This window comes from Propithecus coquereli, unplaced genomic scaffold, assembly GCF_000956105.1.
Source record: "Propithecus coquereli isolate 6110/MARCELLA unplaced genomic scaffold, Pcoq_1.0 Scaffold508, whole genome shotgun sequence".
In the NCBI taxonomy this organism is placed as follows: Eukaryota; Metazoa; Chordata; class Mammalia; order Primates; family Indriidae; genus Propithecus; species Propithecus coquereli.
The window spans coordinates 922,370-945,110 of NW_012150930.1; the positions used below are offsets into that span (position 1 = coordinate 922,370).

The 22,741-nt window shown below is 36.8% G+C and overlaps 2 protein-coding genes across 2 annotated transcripts in view; one reads left to right on the forward strand and one right to left on the reverse strand.

Annotated features, from left to right (window-relative positions):
* Nucleotides 1-4,082, reverse strand: part of KRIT1 (KRIT1, ankyrin repeat containing) — a 37,387-nt gene extending 33,305 nt beyond the window's left edge. Inside the window, exons 1-3 of the mRNA XM_012656552.1 lie at nucleotides 4,001-4,082; nucleotides 3,477-3,608; nucleotides 2,413-2,572 (exon numbers count right to left, since the gene is read on the reverse strand). Of these exons, the coding sequence (XP_012512006.1) occupies nucleotides 2,413-2,572; nucleotides 3,477-3,608; nucleotides 4,001-4,072 (364 nt within the window). The 5' untranslated portion in view covers nucleotides 4,073-4,082. The remainder of the gene's footprint in view (nucleotides 1-2,412; nucleotides 2,573-3,476; nucleotides 3,609-4,000) is intronic.
* Nucleotides 4,083-7,673: 3,591 nt separating this feature from the next.
* ANKIB1 (ankyrin repeat and IBR domain containing 1) overlaps nucleotides 7,674-22,741 on the forward strand; it is a 185,113-nt gene continuing 170,045 nt past the window's right edge. The window contains exon 1 of the mRNA XM_012656561.1: nucleotides 7,674-7,963. The gene's annotated coding sequence lies outside the window, so the exon portion shown is untranslated. The remainder of the gene's footprint in view (nucleotides 7,964-22,741) is intronic.

The window sequence follows — 22,741 nt, forward strand, 5'->3', positions numbered from 1 at the left end:
AGAAACTTGTTCCTAACCCAGGTAGGAATGCCTAGCTGGCAGGTAGGATGCCTTCTGTGGACAGGTAGATAACAAAAGATTTCAAATAGCTCCATTTATTCACAAAATATTAGAATCACTATTTGTGATTATTAAGGCCTATTATATTACAGCCCTCAACTATTTTACAAAATGGACACTTGTATAAAATTTAAATGTCAGATACGGAATAACATTCTAATAAATTTCAGAGGCATGATTCCCTTTATCTAGCTTGACGTCTTATCCCCACTTAATCTTTCTTGCCTCGCTGTTTCTCCAAATTCAGTGCTGATCCATTGTTTAAGTGCCTACTTTGAAAATTATATATGTAACTATGAGATATGTTGTAGAACAAAAAAAAAAAAAAAAGCACTGACTACACATTGGGAGATGAGGGTTCCAGTCCTAATTCCTCTACTAATGGCAATATGTTCTTAGCAGGTGACAACCTGTGTCTGCATTTCCATTTTACAGATGTGAAAATGACCACATACCAACTCACAGGACCAATTCAAAAATTTCATGAATAAGTAAGTGTGATAGTGCTTTGTAAACCATATTTAGCACTGTACGAAAATGTGAAGCATAACTACTGCTACTATAGTCATTTGTGATTTTCACATGATATTTATGTAAGGAATCATATTATTATAAAAATATTTCATAGTTTTAGAAAAACTCAATTAAATAGGTATGGCTCATTAATATATTAAGCAAAACTTCTCTATTTTAATTTATCTTATTAAAAGCTGCCTGAAAATGTATTAGTAAAGTTTACTATCTAAGTGTACAGGACAAAATTGCGCTAGACATATTTCAGGGTTCCTGTTCACTCATTACTACTCCTAAGGGAAACTACCCAGCCCTTTATGCCAGGGGACAATTTTGTTAACACCGACACCTCTTCCATATCCCCTCTGGGTGAACGGACCTAGTGGCAGAGCTTGGTTAATTCACAGCAAATTATGACTTGTCTATTTCAGCTCAAATATGTGATGAGTGCTAATCAGATTTCTGACTCAGAGATTTGGCCTCAGGATAGATAACTGTAACAATTTGGCAACAGTGGAATAAGTTTGGATGAAAATTTATCAGAGAAGTCCAAGACTGAGGTAGGAAAGACTGGAAATTTGTGCCATCCAAAAAGTCTTCTGCGTGTCCCGATTACACAACAGGACAGTTCTCCCAATCCCCCTCCCCCATTTATTTTTTTTTAGCTAAGATTGGTTTCCTAATCATTTTATTAAAAAGTGAATCTGATAATTAGGGAAAGGGATTCTCTTTGTGATACTCAGAATGTATATCAAAGATCTGTAAATTTATGCAGGAACTTCTATAATCCTGAGTTACAATGCTTACCATCCCAACTCACAAAAACCCTTCAGGCCCTACAGAGGGAAGTAACCTATTGGGGAGCTAAAATATAGTGAATGGTACCCCCAAAAGTTATGAAACACAGGCTTACAGTTCAGTTATATATCTCTAGAGAACAAATATGCAAAATAATAAATAAAACCACAGGATTCGGCTGTATCTCTGCAACAAAAACAGTTGCTTTACTGAAACAGATGAAATGGACAACTGATCTCTATATAAAGAAAAAAATGCTCTGAATATGCTTTGAAAAACCAAAAAAGCAGGCACAAAGAGGTACTATTTTCCACACCAATAACCGTTTTCAACTGCTCTTTGACTGAATTAGTCTTACCTTTTAAATTATAGTGCATAAATCTTGGACATAGTTTATACTTTCTGTAACTTTTGACTGCTATGTCCTACAGCCTGAGAAAACTGATTATTAATTTTTAATCACTTTCAAAGTGATTAAATATCTTAAGTGGGGGACTTGACCTCTCAGAGTTAAAATTTCTACAGTTCAGTTTGGCTCTTTGAAAAGGGTCTTCTTCCTATAACCAAATAGGAAGAAAACCTCTGCTACCCGGTAATTTATAGGACTTTCTCTAATCCATGAATGTTAACTCTTACCTCTACCTTATGGAGAGATGTTTATAGTTTCCTCTGTCCTGAAGTAGAGAAATAATAATAGTAGTTCAAAGATACTTATGTAGGAAACCATACTTCTAACAAAAATAATTCGTACTCTCTTTTAGTTTTCAAACCACCCCCTCATTTCTTCTCTATTTAATCACTAGCACCATAACTTCTTCAAATACTTTTTAACTTTTAAAAAATTATAGTCAATTTATACCTTACAGGGGCTTGGCTGTACCTTAAAAAAAAACCTTCTGAGTCTTTTGCAAGTTTTTTAAATGTAAAGGAATATAAAAAGAAATTGTTTTAATGTATTTTTAAAAATATCTTTTTCTGTAAGAATTTAAAGCAAACTGTGTTTAAAAAAAAAAGAGAGAGAAAGAAAGAAAAGTTTCCTACCTCTGATACCCTGGTTTGCGGGAGAAATTGGTTTGGTGGTTTCTACTACATAATCCAATATGCCTTGTGTTATTTCACTGTTGCCTTGAAGTTTAGTTTCCAACAAAACTTTCTTTCTCTTTTTTTTCTGTCCTTCAATGGGAACGTCATGCAACAAAATCTTAGATGAGGAAAATGACAAAGAGAAAGTTTAAAATAAAATTTACTTGCTCTAGAACACTGCAATAAGCTAGCAGTCTTTCTCAACTCTAGCTGCGTTTTAGAATAACTTGCAAAACTTTAAAACAATACCAATGCCGAGCCCCATCTCACATCTATTAAATGAGAATGTCTGGGGCCTGTAGTCCAGGTTCTTGCAGTTTTAAAAGTTCTCCAAGTGATTCTACAGTGCAGCCAGGATTGAGAAATGATAAACCAGAGCACTGTTGAAGCAGCAGCCTCTTAGGAACCCAGTGGTGCCCTTTAACAGGTTTTTGATAACCTTAAAAAGATCCGTTTAAACAAAATGCTAAATAGTTATATTTTATTAGAAGTATTCCATACTGCCTGGAATCTGTTGCATAGAAAAGATAATAATTTGTTATATATACAATTTTGCCTCAATTACATGTATATTAATATTTGTAATACAATTTAAGACTACAGAGAAGTAATTTAATTGCCTAAAACTTAATTTTAGGTGAAAGATATTTTGAAATGAATTGTTAAAAATAGTTATTTGGGAAAGTAACGAAGAACAATGTTTAGATTGAAATTTAAAGTGAACTGACATTTGTAGTGGTTTTTTAATTTTTGAGAGCCATTCCATAAATTGTACTAGAATTGAAACCTATATATTGTAAGGAAAATACAAACAAGTAACTTTTAACCTCTGATAACCTACCATGTCAATGAACAACAAATGGTAAAAAGGCATGCAGCAGAAAAAAGAAACAGTAATGGGTAGAGATCTAGAAAATTAGCTTGTCAATAAAAATTTGCAAGACATACTAAGGCTTTATATGTAAATGATAATATAGAATGACAGTCAATGGTAGAAATAAAATATAATTAAATTTTCTTACTTCATATGACTTAGCTCTGTATTCCCGAGAATTGAGACTAGCAGTATTCTTTGGACGAATAACAGCAACATACACATCTTCTACGTTTTCTGGGTTTCCCATTGCTTTATAAAACAAACAAACAAAAAGTCCCTGAAAGATGAAATGACAACCGGTGGCAAGTTAAAAAATACAGTATTGCATCCTAACTTGGTAACTTTTATTTCCACACAATCACTTTGAAAAACAATTTAAAAAATGAAATTTCTATCTTAGAATATATAGTACCTAAAACACAAGCCAGAGATGACTTTATCTTCACCACTGAACTACTCGAAACCTTAGCTTATAATTTAAGATTTCCTTATAGTTCTTTTCCTTTCTGTTAAAGATAACATTTTTAAAAATAGGGATATACATTTTCATAGGTGTTATACTATATAGTAAGAATCTGCCTTTGGGACCTAAAAAAGTGACATGATTATAAAATATCTTGCAAAGCAAACAATGACTTGAAATAGTTATTCAGAATAATACACACTTACATTTTTCCATAAATTCCACAAGCAAATGTTAACAGTTTGGAAGCTGGAAATAGGTAGCTGTTTTATATCCATCGACTTTCACTCCAGAATCTTTAGCAAGTTCAACTTTGAGATTAGACATTTGGATGAGCTAAAATATAGTTTATAATTTTCTTTGGAGTTGCCTATCACAGAGCCAAAACCATTTGGTCAGTCGATAAAAGCTTTCTGATGATGATTTAAGAATCTTTTCCGTTTTCCTTATCAATTTCCTAGATAATCTACAGTTTTTTCCCAAATATATTCACTCTGTGTATGTGCACATATATACTTTTTCCCCCCAATTTTACGTCTCCATTGGGCAATTTCCAACAAGTGACTGAATTTCAACCATGCTTGGCTATTTAACAGTTCTCTTTATTAAGTTATTAATTTTTCATGGTTAGACTGAAACACATCTCTTTGTATTTAATATCTTTCATCTATCTTTTTTTAAAAAAAGATTCCTCTCATATTCATGCCAGTAAATTTCTAAAAGAACATCAAACAAAGAGTTTCTTCCCTGGCCACGTTGAGATGAAGTTTCTTCAGTGTTTTAATAGCCATTAGGCATTAAAATGATCTGTTCATATTTAATAGGTTCCTTACTGCTGCAAATCTCAAGACAGATTTTTTTTTTATTATTATTCCAGGGTATTGTGAGGGTACAAACATTATAGTTACACTTTATGTCTTTGCCTCACCCAAATGCGGGTTAAAGGCATGCCCTTCACTCCCTTTAGTGCTCCCTGTGTCCTTTAGTTATAGATTTGCCCCCAACATCCCCCTAATCCCTAGAGAGTATTTCTGTTATGTGATCACCCTAGTGTTGATCAGTTAGTACCAATTTGATGGCGAATACAAATGGATCCCGTTCTTCTGCTCTTGTGGTGCCTCACTTTGGATAATGGGCCTAAGTTTAATTCAGGAAAGTATAAGAGGTGCCAGATCACTGTCGTTTCTTATGATTGAGTAAGAAAGACCATTTTTAAGAAAAGGTTTTGAATGTTATTTGAGAGGAGATAGAGTAATTTATTTTGTTTTCTCAACTGCAATTGAAAATGTCACTTTGGAACCTTCAGTTTGCATCCCTAAATAATAATTAAAAATTGTCTTTTATGATTGTAAAATTACTTTTAAAGGAAATTCTTTTAAAATCCAGTAACTTTTGGCATTTTACATATACTTTAGCCTAAGATTAAAATAACCATTAAAATTGTTATATAAAAATTTTATTTTAAATAAAATAATTTACATAATTTTTAAAATTTATTTTAAATTCTAAAATTTTTCATTGATTTAGGTCCAAAAAACTACAGATATTTCACTGGAGAAACTACAGTAAAACATTAGGATAGAGACATTTCATTTTGTGAAAAGTTTTGAGGACGTATCATTTATTCCCATTCTATACCTCATAGAATTTTTTTTCATAAGATCATTCCTAAAATCCACTTCATGCAACACCCTTTCTACACCCATGTGAAAAGGATGAGACCTTTTTCTTCTCAGAATTTCTATTTAGCAATTACTTTTCACCTCAGATTAACAATGATTTCAAGATAATAAAACTTGGCAAATTATGAGATGTATGAATGCATCCTTAAAGATTGAAATCTCAAAAAGAAAGACACTGTATTGTGAATACACTGTATACTATACATGGCACAATTATAGAAGTCATTTTTTTATTAAGCACCTAAAAGAGAAATCAAGTGATTCTTAGTCTTCTAAACACAATTTAAAGGAAATCAGTTCCTGTCTTGGTCAATTCATGTTAAGAAAACATACTAGCAAAGTACTTTATTTGTTAATAGTCATCACTTCTCTAGATATTTAGTACAACACAGAACTCTCAACTTTCAAAAGGCAAATCAATGTGATTTTAAAAAGATATAACTATGAGGGTTATAGTATTTTGTTTTTTAAACCATCCAATGTTACCATGCCCCCAAAAGATTCTTAAAATTGATTTTCAAGAAATATTTACACTTGATTATTGGAAATCTACATTCTTTCAGTGACATGAAAGAAGGAAACAGACTAAGTCAAGAAAATAACAAAAACTACTAACAGGAAGATAAAACTACTAAGGCAGGAACACATACAAATGAATCGAAAAAAGCTAAAAATAATAGAGAAAGGAATAACTACGGTTTGCAATATGTTTAGACTGAATTTTAGAGAAGGGTTCAAGTGACTAAGTACTGGAAATATGTGGCATTTTGTTATACGGTTCACTCCATTCTGGAAAATGCTTAGGCATCAATGGTAATATACTGCTTAAGTAACGAGGCCTTATAAACGACGTGGTGGAAGTGGTTCTTAATTGGGAGGTGGTACCCACTTGGTATCATTTGAAAATAGGGCATTTCTGGCTGTCACTGTGACTGGGGGAAGGGAGGTGTACAACTGCCATTTAGTGCCCAAGAACAGGTTTGTTAATATTCCTTTAGTATGCTAGACAAGTGTTTGCAAACAGAAATTGTAAAGACATACAGGCTCTCCAAGAGAGTGGGAAAGGAACGAGGTTGAGATCCTGGGTTAAGCCAGCTAGATAAAAGACTTCTGGTGAAGCTAAAAAGACCATGGAGAAAAAGCAAAGAAAGCCAAAAACCTTAAAAGGTGAAGAAAGGTGTAGAGGGAAGGAGTTAGAATTGACAAGCTGTGAATCACTTTTTTTCCCCTGCAATGACAAAAGTAAGTAAACACTCTGCCTGGGAGGTTTTTTCCTCCGCCACCACCCATCCAAAGTCCACTACCGGGAAAAGTGCAAGCCTCTTTGCTCAAAGAGTTTCCACACAAAAAGTGGCTTTGGCTTCTCTGTAACTATTTGTAAATAAATAAATAAATAAATAAACTCCTTGCCTGGAGTAACCAGATGTGGAAATGGTTCAGTCTCCCACCTCTGTGTTCTCTCGCTGGAGTCTGGATCTTGCTCCTCTTGTTTCCCCGAAGGAAACCGAGAGGCGCCCGTGTGGGCTGCCGAGTGCCTCTCCGACCGCTACATTCAACTCACTGGTGGGACAGTCACCTGAGGAGGGTGCAGTCACCGCTTTCTCATTCCTCCTTCCCTCCTGCCAGGCACAGCGGCCCGACCCAACTTCCTGTGACAGAAAAACCCTCGGCCGCCACCAGAAGCCGTCCAAAGGGTTCCGCTGCGCTCCCCACCCCGCACCCCGAGGGCTCCGGTCTCTGGAGTCGAAGAACCTCTTCTCCTACGGCTCTTTATTGTCCTTCCCTCTTCTAGCACCTCAGCACTATTGACCCCTCATTCTCTCCCGAAACTATTGGCTCCCAGCTCTTCAAAGGCCTTAGCTTTCCACCCCGCCGCTATCGCGGCGAGGAAATCGCTTCCGGGTTCACACCCCTTGCAGCCTCGCGGTTTGCGGCGTAAGAGCTTCCGGGTCGGTTGCCGACCTGCTACCGTTCCTGCTGGTTTTCGCTGGAGCTGCAGGCTCTGTGGGACTGCTGGCGGGTGGCTCGGAGACAGGGGTGGTGGCGGCAGGGGCGCTAACTGCTGAGCCGGAGGCGGGGGAGGGGAGGAGGGCGGCCGGGGCTGCGCGCGCGCTCAAGGCTGGAGCATGAGCCGGACTTGACCGCGAGGCGGAGGCAAGAGCCACCGCCCCCTCTTCCCCTCCCCCTAGTGAGGCGGCGCGGCGGCCGGAGAGGGATGGGGGACACCCGCCCAGTCTGAGCCTCGCCGCGGGCTCCTTCAGCTCACGCAGCACTTCCCGCGGCCCCAGTGCGCACCCTCGGCCCCATCAGCCTCCGCCCGGCGGGTGCACCCGGGCCGGCGGGGAAGGGGCGCCTGCCGGGTGGGTGGGGCGGGGAGAGTACCTGAGGTCACCCGCTCTGCGCGAGAGGCAGGGGCGATCGCGACGGAGGCAGAACTGCAGACCTGCGGGGTCCACCCGACCCTTACCGTCAGCCGGAGAAGTAATCGTGAGTCTTAGCTTCTTGGTGTAGATATGTTTGAGGCTGTCTTAACCCATTCTCGGCTCCGTGTTAAGAGCTACCTAGTTCGCACCCTCCCGGGTCTCCGAGTGTGCCCGGCTCCCTCGTGGAGCATTGTCCGTCAGTCTTTCCCCATCCCTAAACAGGCAGCATCCTGTGTCTGTCCCCCAGGGCTTTTATCCCGGTGAATTTGCAAGCCTTCGGGTCTCTGGCGCGTCCCATCCTCCTCATCTGGATGCATCTCCTTGTCCCTCTGCCCTCAAAGGTTCTGTGTCCTCCCTCGTTTTGTGTCTGTACCCCGGAGCTTACAGCCTCCCCCGCCTATCCTTTAAGACGTGGAAAGCCGCGGGATCTGCCGACCTCGGGGACTAGAGACTTGAGAAGCGGATGGGTGAAAGTGCTCCGCAGGGCTGGAATGGGTGGGCATAGGTGCAGATGGCTCCATTGAACCTTTATTTTTGCATCTTCTGCCACCCAAACAAAAGAATGGAGCGCTCCTCTGTATCCTCACTCTTCTCTCTTTCTAACTGTATAAGCTGTTTTCTGTACGTTGCTGTTTGAGTAGCAGGAAATTGTAACTAGAGCTGTAATAAAGCATCCCCTGAGGAGGTTTTGAGAATTAGTCTCACAAGCTCTATTCACACGGAATGGCATATTGAACAATCTTACATTGATATGAAGACTCATTCCACAAGAGCTTTACTAGTAGATCTGAGAAATGAATGTGAAAATAAAAGTCTGATGTTTCAAATAGTGTTTGGATACCTTTAGATAATTTTTAGGGTTTTGATTTACATCTAGTTCTTAATTTACAAAGTGTTTATGTGTATAGTGTGAAAATCTTTGTGTTGGAATCTTTTGCTTTGTTAATAGAAACTTATATAGTGGTTAAAAAAATCTGAACATTAAAGTGATTTTTAAAGATCATGTTGATGGTATTTGATAAAATATTATTTTCAATCCTTAATTCCAGAGAAACCTGTTTTTGTATCAGGCACTCACAGATATTCCCTACCTTGGTCCCTATGACCTTCCTGATTCTTAGTTTTAAAAAAAAAATTAAATGAGTGTCTTCCATGTGTATTTTCAGATTTTGGACGTTTTTCTCATTAAATTTTGGTTTGCTTTTTAAACTGCTAGAGCAGAACTTTCCAGAAATTAGATTTAAAAATTCTAATGCTGTAAGTTATTGGACAATATGTGTTTTCATGCATTTTCTGCTTTTCAAGGCACCATAGGAAGCAAATGATAATTTAAGAATAATTTACTCTGTATATTGCAGGTTGTTATTATTCTGTAAACTACTTCGTAAGGTAGACTGGTAGTTCTGGTGTTTTGTTTTTCTGAAAAACATTGTCATTTCATTAAGGAAGATAGATGTATTTAATGGGTTTTTTCCCCCATAACTTCAGGCTATTATTTGATTTGTAACTTCACACTGTTCACAGATTTTAGTTTGAAGTAGGCTCAGGAGATTAGCTCCAACTGTCTCTTTGGAAACAGTTATTTTACTTGGCACAGAAGCCAAGCAGTGTGTGGAGTTGAATGTGTTATTAAGGGTGTGGCTTTTGCTTTCTGTAAAATTGATCAGTTTTGGAATAAGAGTGGGGTGCTATAGTGAGGTGATGGGCAATAATTTAGGAGAAGTCTTTTTTTAAGAAAAGTCCGTTGATTCCCTCTTATCCTTGGGGTAGGATGGCGAAGATAGGACCAATTTTCATATTCCACAGTTTCCCTCATCCAGTGCACTGAGAATTTTGTGTTTTCAATATGAAAGGGTTCTGCCCATGAAGACCTGCTATTAGGCAAGGGCTCTAACAGGTGGCTGCTGAGACATGGGAGATAAGTTTTGTTAGCCACTCTTGTATTGCTGTGGCACTGCCCACTTTTGAGAGAGTTGGTTTTCTTTCCTCTTCCTTTTCTAGGGTGTGCACTCAAACTTGTGAAAGTGAAATACAGGTATTTACACTTACTTGTGGATAAAAGTTCGAGCTCATTATCATATATAAGTAGATGGAAGAATTGTAAATTAACTTAATCCAATTCTCCTTGAATGGAAGTTGGAAAAGATTCCTTAGCGCTTTGGGTAATTTTCCCCCCTTTGAGGATGCGCACAACATTTATTTAGATTAAATTTTAAAATATTTGTCTCAAATATTAGACTTTACATTTAACACATTTACCAAAAAGGATTTGAGAGTGGACCTAGTCATTATTAAAGAAACCAGTCTGAGGGGAGTTTCTATGCATACTTCAAAAAATGCTTAGTATTGTATTTCCTTTTTCAAAGTTACTTGCTTAGGAGGAATAACAATTTTTGGACTCTGTTTATTTTTCAGATAACCTCAGACCTCTTTTTTTCTTTTCTTTTCCAGACAACTTACTTTCATGCTCACTTCATTTCAGTAAGCCTTTATTGAGCACCTGTGTTATAGGTTCTAGAACTGCAAGAAGAAATAAGTCAAGATTCTTTGCCTCATTGAGCTTAGATATTTAACCAGTCTAGATATTTAACTGTGGTTCTATCCATCTGCCTTTACAGACTTTGCTAATAGGTTTTTAACCCACTTATTGCAGGGTTGTTTCACATCCTTTCTATAAGAATAAACATAATAAATGCCATTTATTGAGTGCTTGATTTGTGCCAGCCACTGTCCTAAGTGCTTTATATACATGATCTCGTTTAATTTTTAAAATAGTCCTAAGAAGTGTTTTATCTCCATTTGAAAACCATACAGATCCTGGTTTATAGTATTGATGAATTTTTTTTTTTTTTTTTACTTGTAAGATGCTAGAAAAGATTTGGCCTGTACTCTTTAAGGGGAAGAAGTTGTAATGTAGTCATAACAGTTTTAAATTCTCTAATATTGCTTTTAATAGAAAAATCCTAATTTCATAAGGTGTTAGTATCTTTTATGTTCTAAAGTAGATAATTATATACTATTAAAATGTAATTCTCAGTTGTTTAAACTTTTGAAAAGGCATAATTCTGAAGTTCTATATGGTTAACTATAACATAGATTTTCAGGCATATGTAACTTTTTTTTAAGATCAGGAATGGGACCAAGAGCCTGAAATGTATGTATTCTCCAGGAAGGGTAGAGTATTGAGCCATGTGAAATCTGTTCAGCTTTTTAAAATTTTGAGTTTAATTTTGACAACTATCTAAATGCCTTGGAGGATTTTGGTTTCTGCAGTGAAAAATGTATTTCCTTCAGATTTGAAAATGATCTTACTCATCTTTTCTTTGTAGGATATATGCTTTATCAGCAATTTGATATAGTTCAATCTAATAATTTTTCAGACACTCTAACATTTTTTAAAATATGGCCTTCCACTGTTAGCTCTTTTATCCAAAAGCCTCGTTTGTATTTTAAACCTTTTATTCTGGGGTTTGTTTTTTGTTTTTTGTTTTTTTTGTCAAAACTGCTAATAGTTTGCTATTCTTCAGGCAAATGCCTTTTACTTCTGGTTACACACTCTTCCATTTTTAGGACTGCAAAGCAGGTAACTAATACTCCTTGAGTTCTTAAGAAAGGTAATCCTTGATATTTTCTAGCCTCAGTCTGATATATATATATTTTAACTTGACATAGACAGTCTTTCCCTTTCAGTGTAGCAAAATCCTTGATACTCAAGTCATTGTATTTTTCTGATTTGAACAATATTGGGAGTATAATTCCTGTTGAAAGATATAACAATGACTAAATTATAAATGTTTTAGGTGCTAGAACTACGAAGATAATGAGTCAAGATTCCTTTCCTTACTGAGCTGTAAAATGCCCATTTAAAATACATGAAGAGAAAGGAAAGTTCATTTAAAACATTGCAATGCTTGTCTTTCTCCAAATAGACCTAAAAATATTGCCCTCCTTGGTAATGCATCCTCCCAGAGCATGGTAATGGAAGTATGTAAATGAACATATATTTTCAAGATTTTCATTCTATAATATTTCCTGGCCTCAAACAATAGCTGATTCACATGTGATCTATCACTAGATGTTCTGTATCACATCTTTATTTCAGATTAAAAAAGTCATTTTGAAATAATTTCAAACTTATAGAAAAGATGCCAGAAAAGAACAAAGAACTCCTGTATCCCCTTCACCCAGATTTCCCCCGTTGTTAATATTTTGCTGCATTTCTTCCATTGCCACCTCCTTTCTTTCTGTTCTCCATATGTACATGTGTGTGTATGTGTATGTATTTAATATAAATACATACATACCCATTATCAGTCTTTTTCTAAACATTTTGGAGCAAATGACAGACATAGTGTTCCATCATCCCTAAACACTACAGTGTATGTTTCTTACAAATAAATCACTCTCTACCAACATACAGCCCTCCAAATCAGAAAATCAGTATGGTACAACACTGCTCTCTAGTCCAAAGAATATATATAAATTTCATCTACTATCCCAACAATATCTTTCTTTTCTGGTCCAGTATCCTATCCAGGAATACATGTTGCATTTAGTTGTTGTGTCCCTTGGACTTCTTCAGCCTCAGTTTTTCATCTTTCATGTCCTTGACAGTTTTAGAAAGTACAGACCCTACGTTCTGTAGGATGACCCTCATCCTACATCTCTGTGGTATTTCCTCGTGACCCCAATCAGGTTATGCATTCCTGTCAGGAATACCACAGAAACGGTGCTGTGCCCTTCTCAGTGCATTGCATCCAGAGGCATGCAATGTCAAATCGTGCCACTAGTAGTGATGTTAACAAGATCATATTTGTGTCCCTTTGTAATTGATTAGTATTTGTGGAGCTGTATTCCAAAATTATGCCAGTATTGTTTCTCATTAAACATCTACTCACTAGCTTTAGTGGGTATCATTGATGACTCCCACCTGAATTAACCACTTTTATGATGATTGCCAGATTTCTTTGTTTCCATTATTCCTTCTAAGTGTACTAGTTGGTATTTAATTGTAAGGTAGTATTCTTTCCCATTTATTAATTTAAGCAGTAAAGACTCCTGGATTTTGATTTTATTCAGTGTCCTGTGATTTGTTGCTATTATTTTGCTTTTTAATTTGTTCCCGATTTAGCCAATGGGAGCCTCATCAGGCTGGCTCCTGTGCCCGTTTATCATGCCCCTATCTCATTCATTGTCATTTCCTTAGAACCTGCTGGCAGAACAAGCTGTTCCTGGTTCATGTTGTCCCTTGCCTGCTCTAGCCTTAGAATCAACCATTTCTCCAAGGGAGGATGAGATGTGTCTTGCAGGAGACCAAGATGCCCCAGCTGTTAGCCAGCGCCAACTAGCAGAAATGAAAGTGGGTTGTCTTGGACCTACTAGCCCAACTGACCCTTTAGCTAAATCCACCCTCAAAGGAACCAGAGAAGAGACCAACAGAGAAACCGTCAGTGAATCTATAGAGTTGTAAGAAATACGTACTGTTTTGAGATAAAGTTTGGTCTGTAGCAATAATGAAACCATAACTATTTTAGATATCTAGGTTGTCTCTAGTCTTCTATTATGAATAATATTGCAATGAATATCTTTGTACATAGTATATAATTTAGTTTTAATACATAATGCCAAATTATTTTCCGGGAATATTGACACAATTCTCATTGTCATCATTAATGTCTGAGAGTAACTGTTTCCCCTATAAACTCACTATCACCAAATGCTTTTCTTTGACAATAAAACGAATGAAAAAAAGCTTCTTTTGGTGCTTAATTCTGTAATTCCTTAACTACTTATGAGGCTGAGCATTTTTTGATATATTTATTCATCATTTTGATTTTCAGATCTATGAATTCTTTATTCATACCTTTAATCCTTTGATATAATGGATATAATCCTTTAACTTTCTTTGCAAATATGTTTTGTCAGTCTGTTTTTTGTATTTTTGTCTTAGTTTATGATATCAATTACCATAAATTTTTCTTTTGGCATTTCGTATAATCGTCTGTGTCTTTCTTTTTCTCTGTGACTTTTTCCTAAATTTTCTTCTAACTTTCCTATCAAATAGGAATCCTGTTCAGATGCCACAGAAATCTGACAAAAGAGATACAAAAACAAATTAGAGGGATTATCTTTCTCAAGTAATGAGAAATTAGAAGTAGACTGCCTAGAGCTGGTATGGTGGCTCCACCATGCTATCAGGAATGCAGCCTCATTTGTCTTTCTGTTTTAGTCATCCAGGCTTGTTACCTTGTGGTCCCCAGATGGCATTCTAGGCTGGGCAGCAGCTTATTTCTATTCTTTCATCATATCTCTGCTTGTTTTAACTAAGGATTATATCCAGTTTAGTGACTGTAGCCTCTGGGGATGGGGCCTAGATAAAGCAGCCTCCCCAGAATAACAAGTTCTTATGAAATATTTTTTTTTCTTTGAAAAAAATAATACTAATTTTGTTTTCTGTGCCATAATAAATGTGTCTGCAAAATAAGGCCCCAGAAATTTTTTTTTTCTTTAACCTATTAGGCTGCCATGTTTAAAGAAATTTTTTTCAAAGTTATTTATAAGCAAACAGAGATAAACACGATTATATTCTCAAATTGGAAACTAATGTTGGGAACACAGGACTTTATCATTATGTTCAATAAGTAATATTCAGTAAAGATATTTTATGTGCCAGTAACTATGGTAAGCAATGGATATAAAACTGAATCTGGTGTGATCCTTGTCCTTAAGGAGTTCACCATATTACTAGGGAAGCAGATAAACATGTAATTATAGTTTTTGGTGGTTAAGTTGAGTGTACTATCAAGTTAGGGAGGCAGGACATCTAACTGAGTTAGTTGAGATTTGGGGAGCTATGATCAGGGAACTTGATAGAGAAAATGACATGCTGAGGCATGAGTAACTAATAGGAATTATCCTTTTGGGAAGGAGCTTGTAGGGGAGAAGGAACAACATTCCAGAAGCTTTAGTAGTTCAGTAGGCAGGGCTGAGTTATAAGAGCTAGGCTGTGAAGAGATAGATGCTAGTCTTGGCAGAAACTTTTCCTTAGAGCTGGGAGCCTTTGGAAGGTTTTAAAATGGAATTGGACAGATCCGCCCTTTGATAAAGTTTATCTGGTTATAGTAGGGAAAATGCAGTTGAGGGTGGGATGTGGAAGCAAGGGCACCTATTAAGAAGTTTATTTCATATATTGAAGTGTATCCCAGTATTAGTTACATAAATATTTATTGAGAACCTATGTAAATGTAATGCAGGCAAATACAGAAATGTATGAAACATACAGTTCCTATTCTCCTTTACTCCTTCGTGTAGTTTGTGCATACTTCTATCTCCCTAATTGGATTTCTGGCTTCTAATTTTTGTATCCTATTTCACATGTATATTAAATTTATAATTCAGTAGTCTAGATAGGCAGGAGAAAAGTCCTACGATTTTAAAATTAGAAAAGTACATGTAGAAAATATCAGCAGGTTTATATCTTTGTAAACCTTTTATATAAGCAATTTAATACCATCTATATGTTGTCAACCCCCAAATTGTATCTCCAGCTTAGACTTCACACTTCAGCTTCAGACTTATATATCCTTTTGTCTACCTAATATCTAATAGGCTTCTCAAGTGTTAACTTTTTCATATGTAAGCAGTTCTCCTCCCTCACACTCCAACCTTATCTCCTGCAGTCTTCCCCTCTCAGTAATGGTAACCTCATCTTTCCAGGTGTTCAGGCCAAGACCCTGGAGTCATTCTTATCTTTTCCCTGTCTCTTACTTGTACTTTCAGTCTGTCAGCTAATTCTGTCTGTTCTTACCTCCAGAGTACATCCAGAATCTGATTAAGTATTTACCACCTCTACTACTACCTCCCATATCCAAGCTACCTATTATCTTTTACTTGAGTTAGTGCAGCCACTTCCTAAATAGTCTCCCTGCTTCAGGCCTTTCCCTTAACCCCCATCCATCTTCTCAACAGCCAGGCTGATCCTGTTAAGTCAGGTCATTTCACTTTTCTGCCAAAAAAAAATGCTCCAGTGGCTTCCCTTTTCATTCAGAATGAAGGGGTAGTGATTTACACTGACCTTCAAGACCCTACCTAAACAGTCTGCCTGCCCCCATTACTTCTCTTGAATTCATATCCTACTACTTTTCTTCCTCATTCTCTGTACTACAGTAACACTAGCCTCCTTTCTATTTCTTGAAAATATGCTCTTGTCTGTTTCCTCTGCCTAGAATACTCTTTCCCCTAGATAACACATGGCTCACTACCTCACTTCCTTCAGCTCTTTACTCAAATGTCATCTTGGTAAGCCTTCCCTAACTACCTTCTTAAAGATTACAACATCCCAACACATATTCTTTCTCCTTCCTGGTTTTATTTTTTAAAATAACACCTTACACTATTGAACATAGAGTGTAAACTCCACAGGGACAGTAATTTTATAGGTTATTAACTATGAAATGTCTGATTTCCTCAAGTACTAAGTTTGACAGTTGAAATCTCTGACATTTTACTTTGACATTTGTGTTATTTTTATTGTGAAGGTATATCCTCAGTCTTTCAAGCACACAGTTTGGCTTTTGTTTATCTTTCACATATTTTAGAGTAATTTTTAGTGAAACCATGGATAAGTCAAAAATTCGTGTTATAATATTTTCGAATGTGAGTTCTGTTGTGGAACCAATGCCATGCAGACAGCTCGAAATATCAGCAAAGTGAGAAGGATGTGGCTAATGAACACACAGTACATCGATGGTCTGAGAAGTTCCATTCTGGTGATTTTAATCTTGAAAATAAGCCATGTGGGCAACCTGAGACCAAGGTGGATAATGGTGAACTGAAAGCTGTAGTGGAAACGAATCTATCTCAACCTAGGTGTGAATTAGCAGCAAGGTTTGACATTCCTATTCCAATAATATCAGACCAGTTGAAACAAATGGGCAAGGTAAAGAAGCTGGATGGATGGGTACCACATGAATTAAATGAGCGCCAGAAGAGAAATCATCTTGAAGCTTGCCTTTCTTTGCTGTTACGACATAAAGGCCAACGATTTCTACACCATATTGTTATGTGTGATGAAAAATGGATTCTTTCTGACAATCACAAATGTTCTGTTCAATGGTTGGATAAAGATGAAGTGCTGAAACACAGTCCAAAGCCAGCTATTCATCCAAAAAAGCTAATGGTGTCTGTTTGGTGGTCCAGTGCGGGTATTATCCACTATAGCTTCATGAAACCTGGTCAAATTACAGCAGATGTCTACTGCAACCAATTGGATGAAATGATGAGGATGCTTGCGCTTAAGCAGCCGAGATTGGTCGATAGAGATAGGCCAGTCCTCTTATAAGACAATGCTCCACCTCATGTCGCACAAACAACGCTGCTCAAACAACGTTGCACAAACTACAGAGGCTGGACTTGGAAACTGTCTGTCATCCACTGTATTCACCAGACCTTACACCAACTGAGTACCATTTCTTCCAAGCTTTGGACCACTGCTTGCAAGGAGAAATATCCAATTCTCAACAGGCTGTGGAAAACACCTTTCATGATTTCATCGCCACTTGCTCTCTGAACTTCTTTGCTGCTGGCTACAAACAAGGTACCGTTAAGATGGCAAAACTGTGTCAATAGTTTAGATACATACTTTGATTAATTGTACTGCTTCTTGTTTGAGATATAATAAACTAAATTTTTGATTCAAAATCAGACATTTCATATTTAATGACCTAATATTAATAGTTTATTTTATTCCTGCTATATTCCCCTACACCTAGAATAATGCATGGCACATGATAGGTGGTTGATAAATATTTGTCGCATGAGTTTTTTATTTGATTTGCCTAAAAGAGTATCCCTTTCCTCTGAGAAGTACACCTGAAAATCCTGTGATTCTAATGTAGGCTACAAATCATTGACTTCCAACATTTATTCTGCTTTTCCCTTTTCTAAAATCAATATGTTCTATACGTATACTCTTTTGTTTGGATTTGAAATTATTGTTTGACGGATTTATTTTTCTTTGCAACATACTTCCTCTGGCATAAATTGTAGTTCCTAAGTTTATGTATTATTTTGAGTAATATTTTGAGTAATAATTAAGCATTCTTTAATTCTCTGTAAGGTATATGAATTATTAATTGCTGTCATTGACTATGGTGTTTCTTAACAATTGTAATAATATCTTGGTATGCATGTTGCTTTTAGATGACTTTATATCATGATTTATAACTTTAAACCATGGCTTTTTTATATATTCTCTGAGAAATGTTTATTCCTAATTATCCGCGTTAAGCCTGGATTAAGATTTTGATTTTTGAGGGTTTGGTAGGTTTTAGTATTTTGAAGTAGCCAGTGCTTTAGTAAGTACCGTAATTGGAGCAGTTAGGTCCCACAGAAGCACCTTGTTCTCTCACTCAGTTTCTCTTGGCTTAACAAAACTTGAATTTTATGTACTTGATATGGAAGTCATATGCTTCAGATTTTTCATTTCAAGTATTGTGCCCAATTGTCAGATCATGTTTTGAATCATGTCTTAACTTCATTTCAAAGAATCACTGTAGCACTTAAGTTCATCCTGCTACCATTTCTTCAGGGTGAGGAAAGCACAGTGGCTCAAGCCTCAATTATCCCTATCTTTTTTAGGTGTTCCATACAGGTTGTTATATTCTGACTTTTGTTATTTCATTAAGATATATGGAATATAAAGTGAATTAAAAAACATTAAGTCAAATACATAGAATTCAGGTTCTTGTTTCTGATGTTGGAGAGTTTCTAGTCTCAGACTAGGTCTGTGGCCTTAGCACCAGACAGTAGACTTGAAGAAGCTCTTAAGCTTAATTATATTTTGTTGCTAGGGCAATAGAGTGTTCTTAATGCTAAAATTCAATATCAATAGCTAAAGAGGTATAAAGAACAAATTAATTAACTTTCTTTCAACCAGGACTTGAATGTCAACATGCATGATAATAGTAGAGGCTTTGCTGAGAAAAGATAGTGCTACATGGCACTCAAAGATACATATAACTTTACCCATAATAGTGATAAATTAGAAACAACTTAAGTGTAAAGCAAAAACTATAATAAATTATTATTTGTATGTCAGAATTTGATTATTATTAAAATATATTCAACCAGCCTGAGCAAGAATGAGACCCCATCTCTACCAAAAATAGAAAAAATTAGCTGGGTATGGTGTTACGTGCCTGTAGTCCCAGCTACTTGGGAGGCTGAGGCAGGAGGATCACTTGACCCCCAGGTGTTTGAGGTGTAGTGAGCTGTGATGATGACAAGAGATGGTAAGATTTGGTCATATTTCATAATACATTTTCAGAATGGACCTACAAAGCTTACTGATGGGTTAAATGTATAGTGTGAAGGGAAGAGGACTGACAGAATTTACCAACAGAAAACCCTTCTCTGAAGGGCCAGGGGAAACAACCCAATGGGAGGTGCCCCATCAGTGGAATTCACTGAGGCTGTGTACTGCCCAGGAAGTCATCTTCTGGATTGTTTGGGGGATGAGGGAGTGGAACTGTAGAACTTTCTGGGAGTCCACTTGTGGGGATGATGTGTACTTAGAAGCCACCCTTTAGGATTTCAAAGGAAGTTGACTACAGGGAGGTACCATTCACTCTACACTGCCACACATTGCAGAAGCCCACTGAGAGAAGCACAGCAGAATCACGGAAAGAATCCTCTTTCTCCTACAGTGTCCTTCCCATATCCTCTACAGATAGAGTTTAACTTCATGACAGCCAGCAAAGGAAAATCGTTTCCAGTGTCTACCTTCATTATAGCACAGAAAATAATGAAGTGTGAATTTTGAGTTTAGAGGGAATAAATTGACAGTTGGCACATATGAGATATTGCTGGTCTTGATAAACAGAATCAGAGAGTGGTGAGAACAAAAGCTATATTGGAGTGAGTTAAAGAGTAAATGAGAAATGATGCATGGAACAGGTATGTAAACAACTCTTTCAAAAAGATTTACTCTGAAATAGAATGGAGTTAAGGGGTTGTAGCTACTGTGTGGGGCATTGTAAGGTAGAGTTTATGTTTTTTAGAATGTTATAAACTTTTCGTTGAATAGAACATACATACATACATAAAAATATACAAATCATAAGTATACAGCTCAATAAATTTTTACAAAGTGAACACAACTATGTAATTAGCACACAAATCTATATATAGAACATAACCAGCACCCCAGAAGCCTCCCTCCTGCATCCGGTCAAAATTTTGCCTCCCAATAGTAACCTCCCAAGAGTCACCATTATTGTGACTTCAACAACAGTTTTTGCCTTTGTGGTGGTGGTTCTTTATATAAATTGAATCATATAGTATACGCTAATCTGTGCCTGTCTTCTTTCACTCAAAATATTTTTGTATGTAGTTTATTTATTTATTTTTGAGACAAGATCTCACTCTGTTGCTGGGGCTAGAGTGCAGTGGTGTCGTCATAGCTCACTGCAACCTCAAACTCCTGGGCTCAAGCAATCCTGACTCAGCCTCTTGAGTAGCTGGGACTACAGGCACATGCAACCACACCCAGTTAATTTTTCTATTTTGTGTAGAGATGGGATCTTGCTATGTTGCTCAGGCTGATCTTGAACTCCTGGCTTGAAGTGATCCCCCTGCCTCAGCCTCCCAAAGTTCTGGGATTACAGCTGTGAGCCACTGTCCCTGATCTCTGAACTCTGTTTTCTGTTCCACGAATCTGTGTCTATCCTGCCAATACCACACTATCTTAGTTATTGTGCTTAGAGTAAGTCTTAAAATCAATTAATGTGTTTTCTTCAACTTTTTTCTTCTTTTTAAAAATTGTTTTAGTTATTCTAGTTCCTTTGCCTATTCATATAAATTTTGTACTTACACTAACCAAGATGGCATAGCTTACTACACGCCTAAGCTGTATATGGTATAGCATGTTACTGTATTGAATACTACAGGTGGTTGTAACACAATGATGAGTATTCGTGTATCTCAATATATCTAAACATAGAAAAGTTACAATAAAAATGCAGTATTATAATCTTATGGCACCACTTTCATATATATGGCCCATTGTTGACTAAAACTTTGTTATGAAGTGCATGACCACATACACAGAATACTATATAAGTGCAAAAAAGATATAGTTATTAATTCCAGGAAAGTCAAATTTATACAAGAAAGAAAATATATATAGTAGGATGCTTTCAGATCCAAGTAATAGAAAACTTACTTTGGTATAAACAATAAGAAACTTATTTTCTCACACAAAATGGCATAAACAATGAGAAAGATTTATCATTTTATCCAGCAAAATGTACCCAGTTAGGATGGTTCAAGGATTAGTTAATTCGGTGGTTCAGTGACATCTTTAAGAACTGGAATTCTTTACATATTCCTGTCTTCCACTTTCAACGTTTTCCTTTTTGTCTCTAAACAACTCTAGGGACAGAAGAAATGATTTCTTACTCTGAGTTTCATTTTATGATCCAGGAACCTTTCCTAGATCACCCATTAGAGTTCCCCGTGTGTCTCATGGCCCAAATTTCATTGCCTGAATAATGGGAATCATTGTTACAGAAATTAATACTAGAATCATTGAAGAAGATGAGGTAAATATAGGGAGAATAGATGGAGGATCATTACCGTAGTCCAGGCAGGAGAGGATGGCAGGCCATAACTATTACTGTGGGAATGGAGATTTATATGGGAAATGACTTCCTTAAAGATTTACTACTGAAGATTCATTTATGTTTCAGACAGGTTTTTTTTTATGCTTACATTTGTCCTTTTTTGTGTGTGTATTCGGTAGCATGAGAAAATTTGTTACATATATATAATGCTCACTGATCAAGTAAGGTTATTCAGGGTGTTCATTACCTGAGTACCAAAAATGTATGGTACTCATACATTTATAGTCATACAAATACAATTGTCCTACTCTGCTATCACACCTTGAGTTTATTCCTTTCATCTTACTGTGTGTTTGTACCTTTTAACCTATTTCTTTTCATTTTCTACCCTACCTTACCCACCAATCCCCACTCACCTTTCTCAGTCTCTGTTATCTATTTTTCCACTCCATACCTCATTGTGTTCAAAGTTTTAGCTCCCACATATAAGTGAGAACATGCAATATTTGTCTTTTTGTCCTTGGCTTATTTCACTTAAAATAATGGCCTCCAGTTCCATCCATGTTGCTGCATGTGACACGATTTCATTCTTGTTTTATGACTGAATAGTATTCCATTGTGTATACATACCAAATTTTAAGATAGCTTTTTTTTTTTTTTTTGAGACAGAGTCTTGCTTTGTTGCCCAGGTTAGAGTCAGTGCTGTGGCATCAGCCTAGCTCACAGCAACCTCAAACTCCGGGGCTCAAGCAATCCTCCTGCCTCAGCCTCCGAGTAGCTGGGACAACAGGCCTGAGCCACCATGCCTGGCTAATTTTTTCTCTCTATATATTTTTAGTTGTCCAGATCATTTCTTTCTATTTTTTAGTAGAGACGGGGTCTCACTCTTGGTCAGGCTGGTCTCGAACTCCTGAGCTCAAGCAATCCTCCCACCTCGGCCTCCCAGAGTGCTAGGATTACAGGCGTGAACCACCACTCCCGGCCTAAGATAGCTTTTTAATAGTTAAATTTTTCTGTTTCCAATCAGAATTTATATTACTTCCCTCCCCTGAACTTTTGATATCATTATATGTTTGTAAAACTCAGGTGCCTACAAATTTTTAAAGTTTGTATTGACTATGTACAAAGTATTATATTACTAGGTACCTCAGATTTAAAAAAAGAAAAACAAACAAAAAGAAACAATAGAAGTATATATATTCCTAACTTTAAGGAACCTA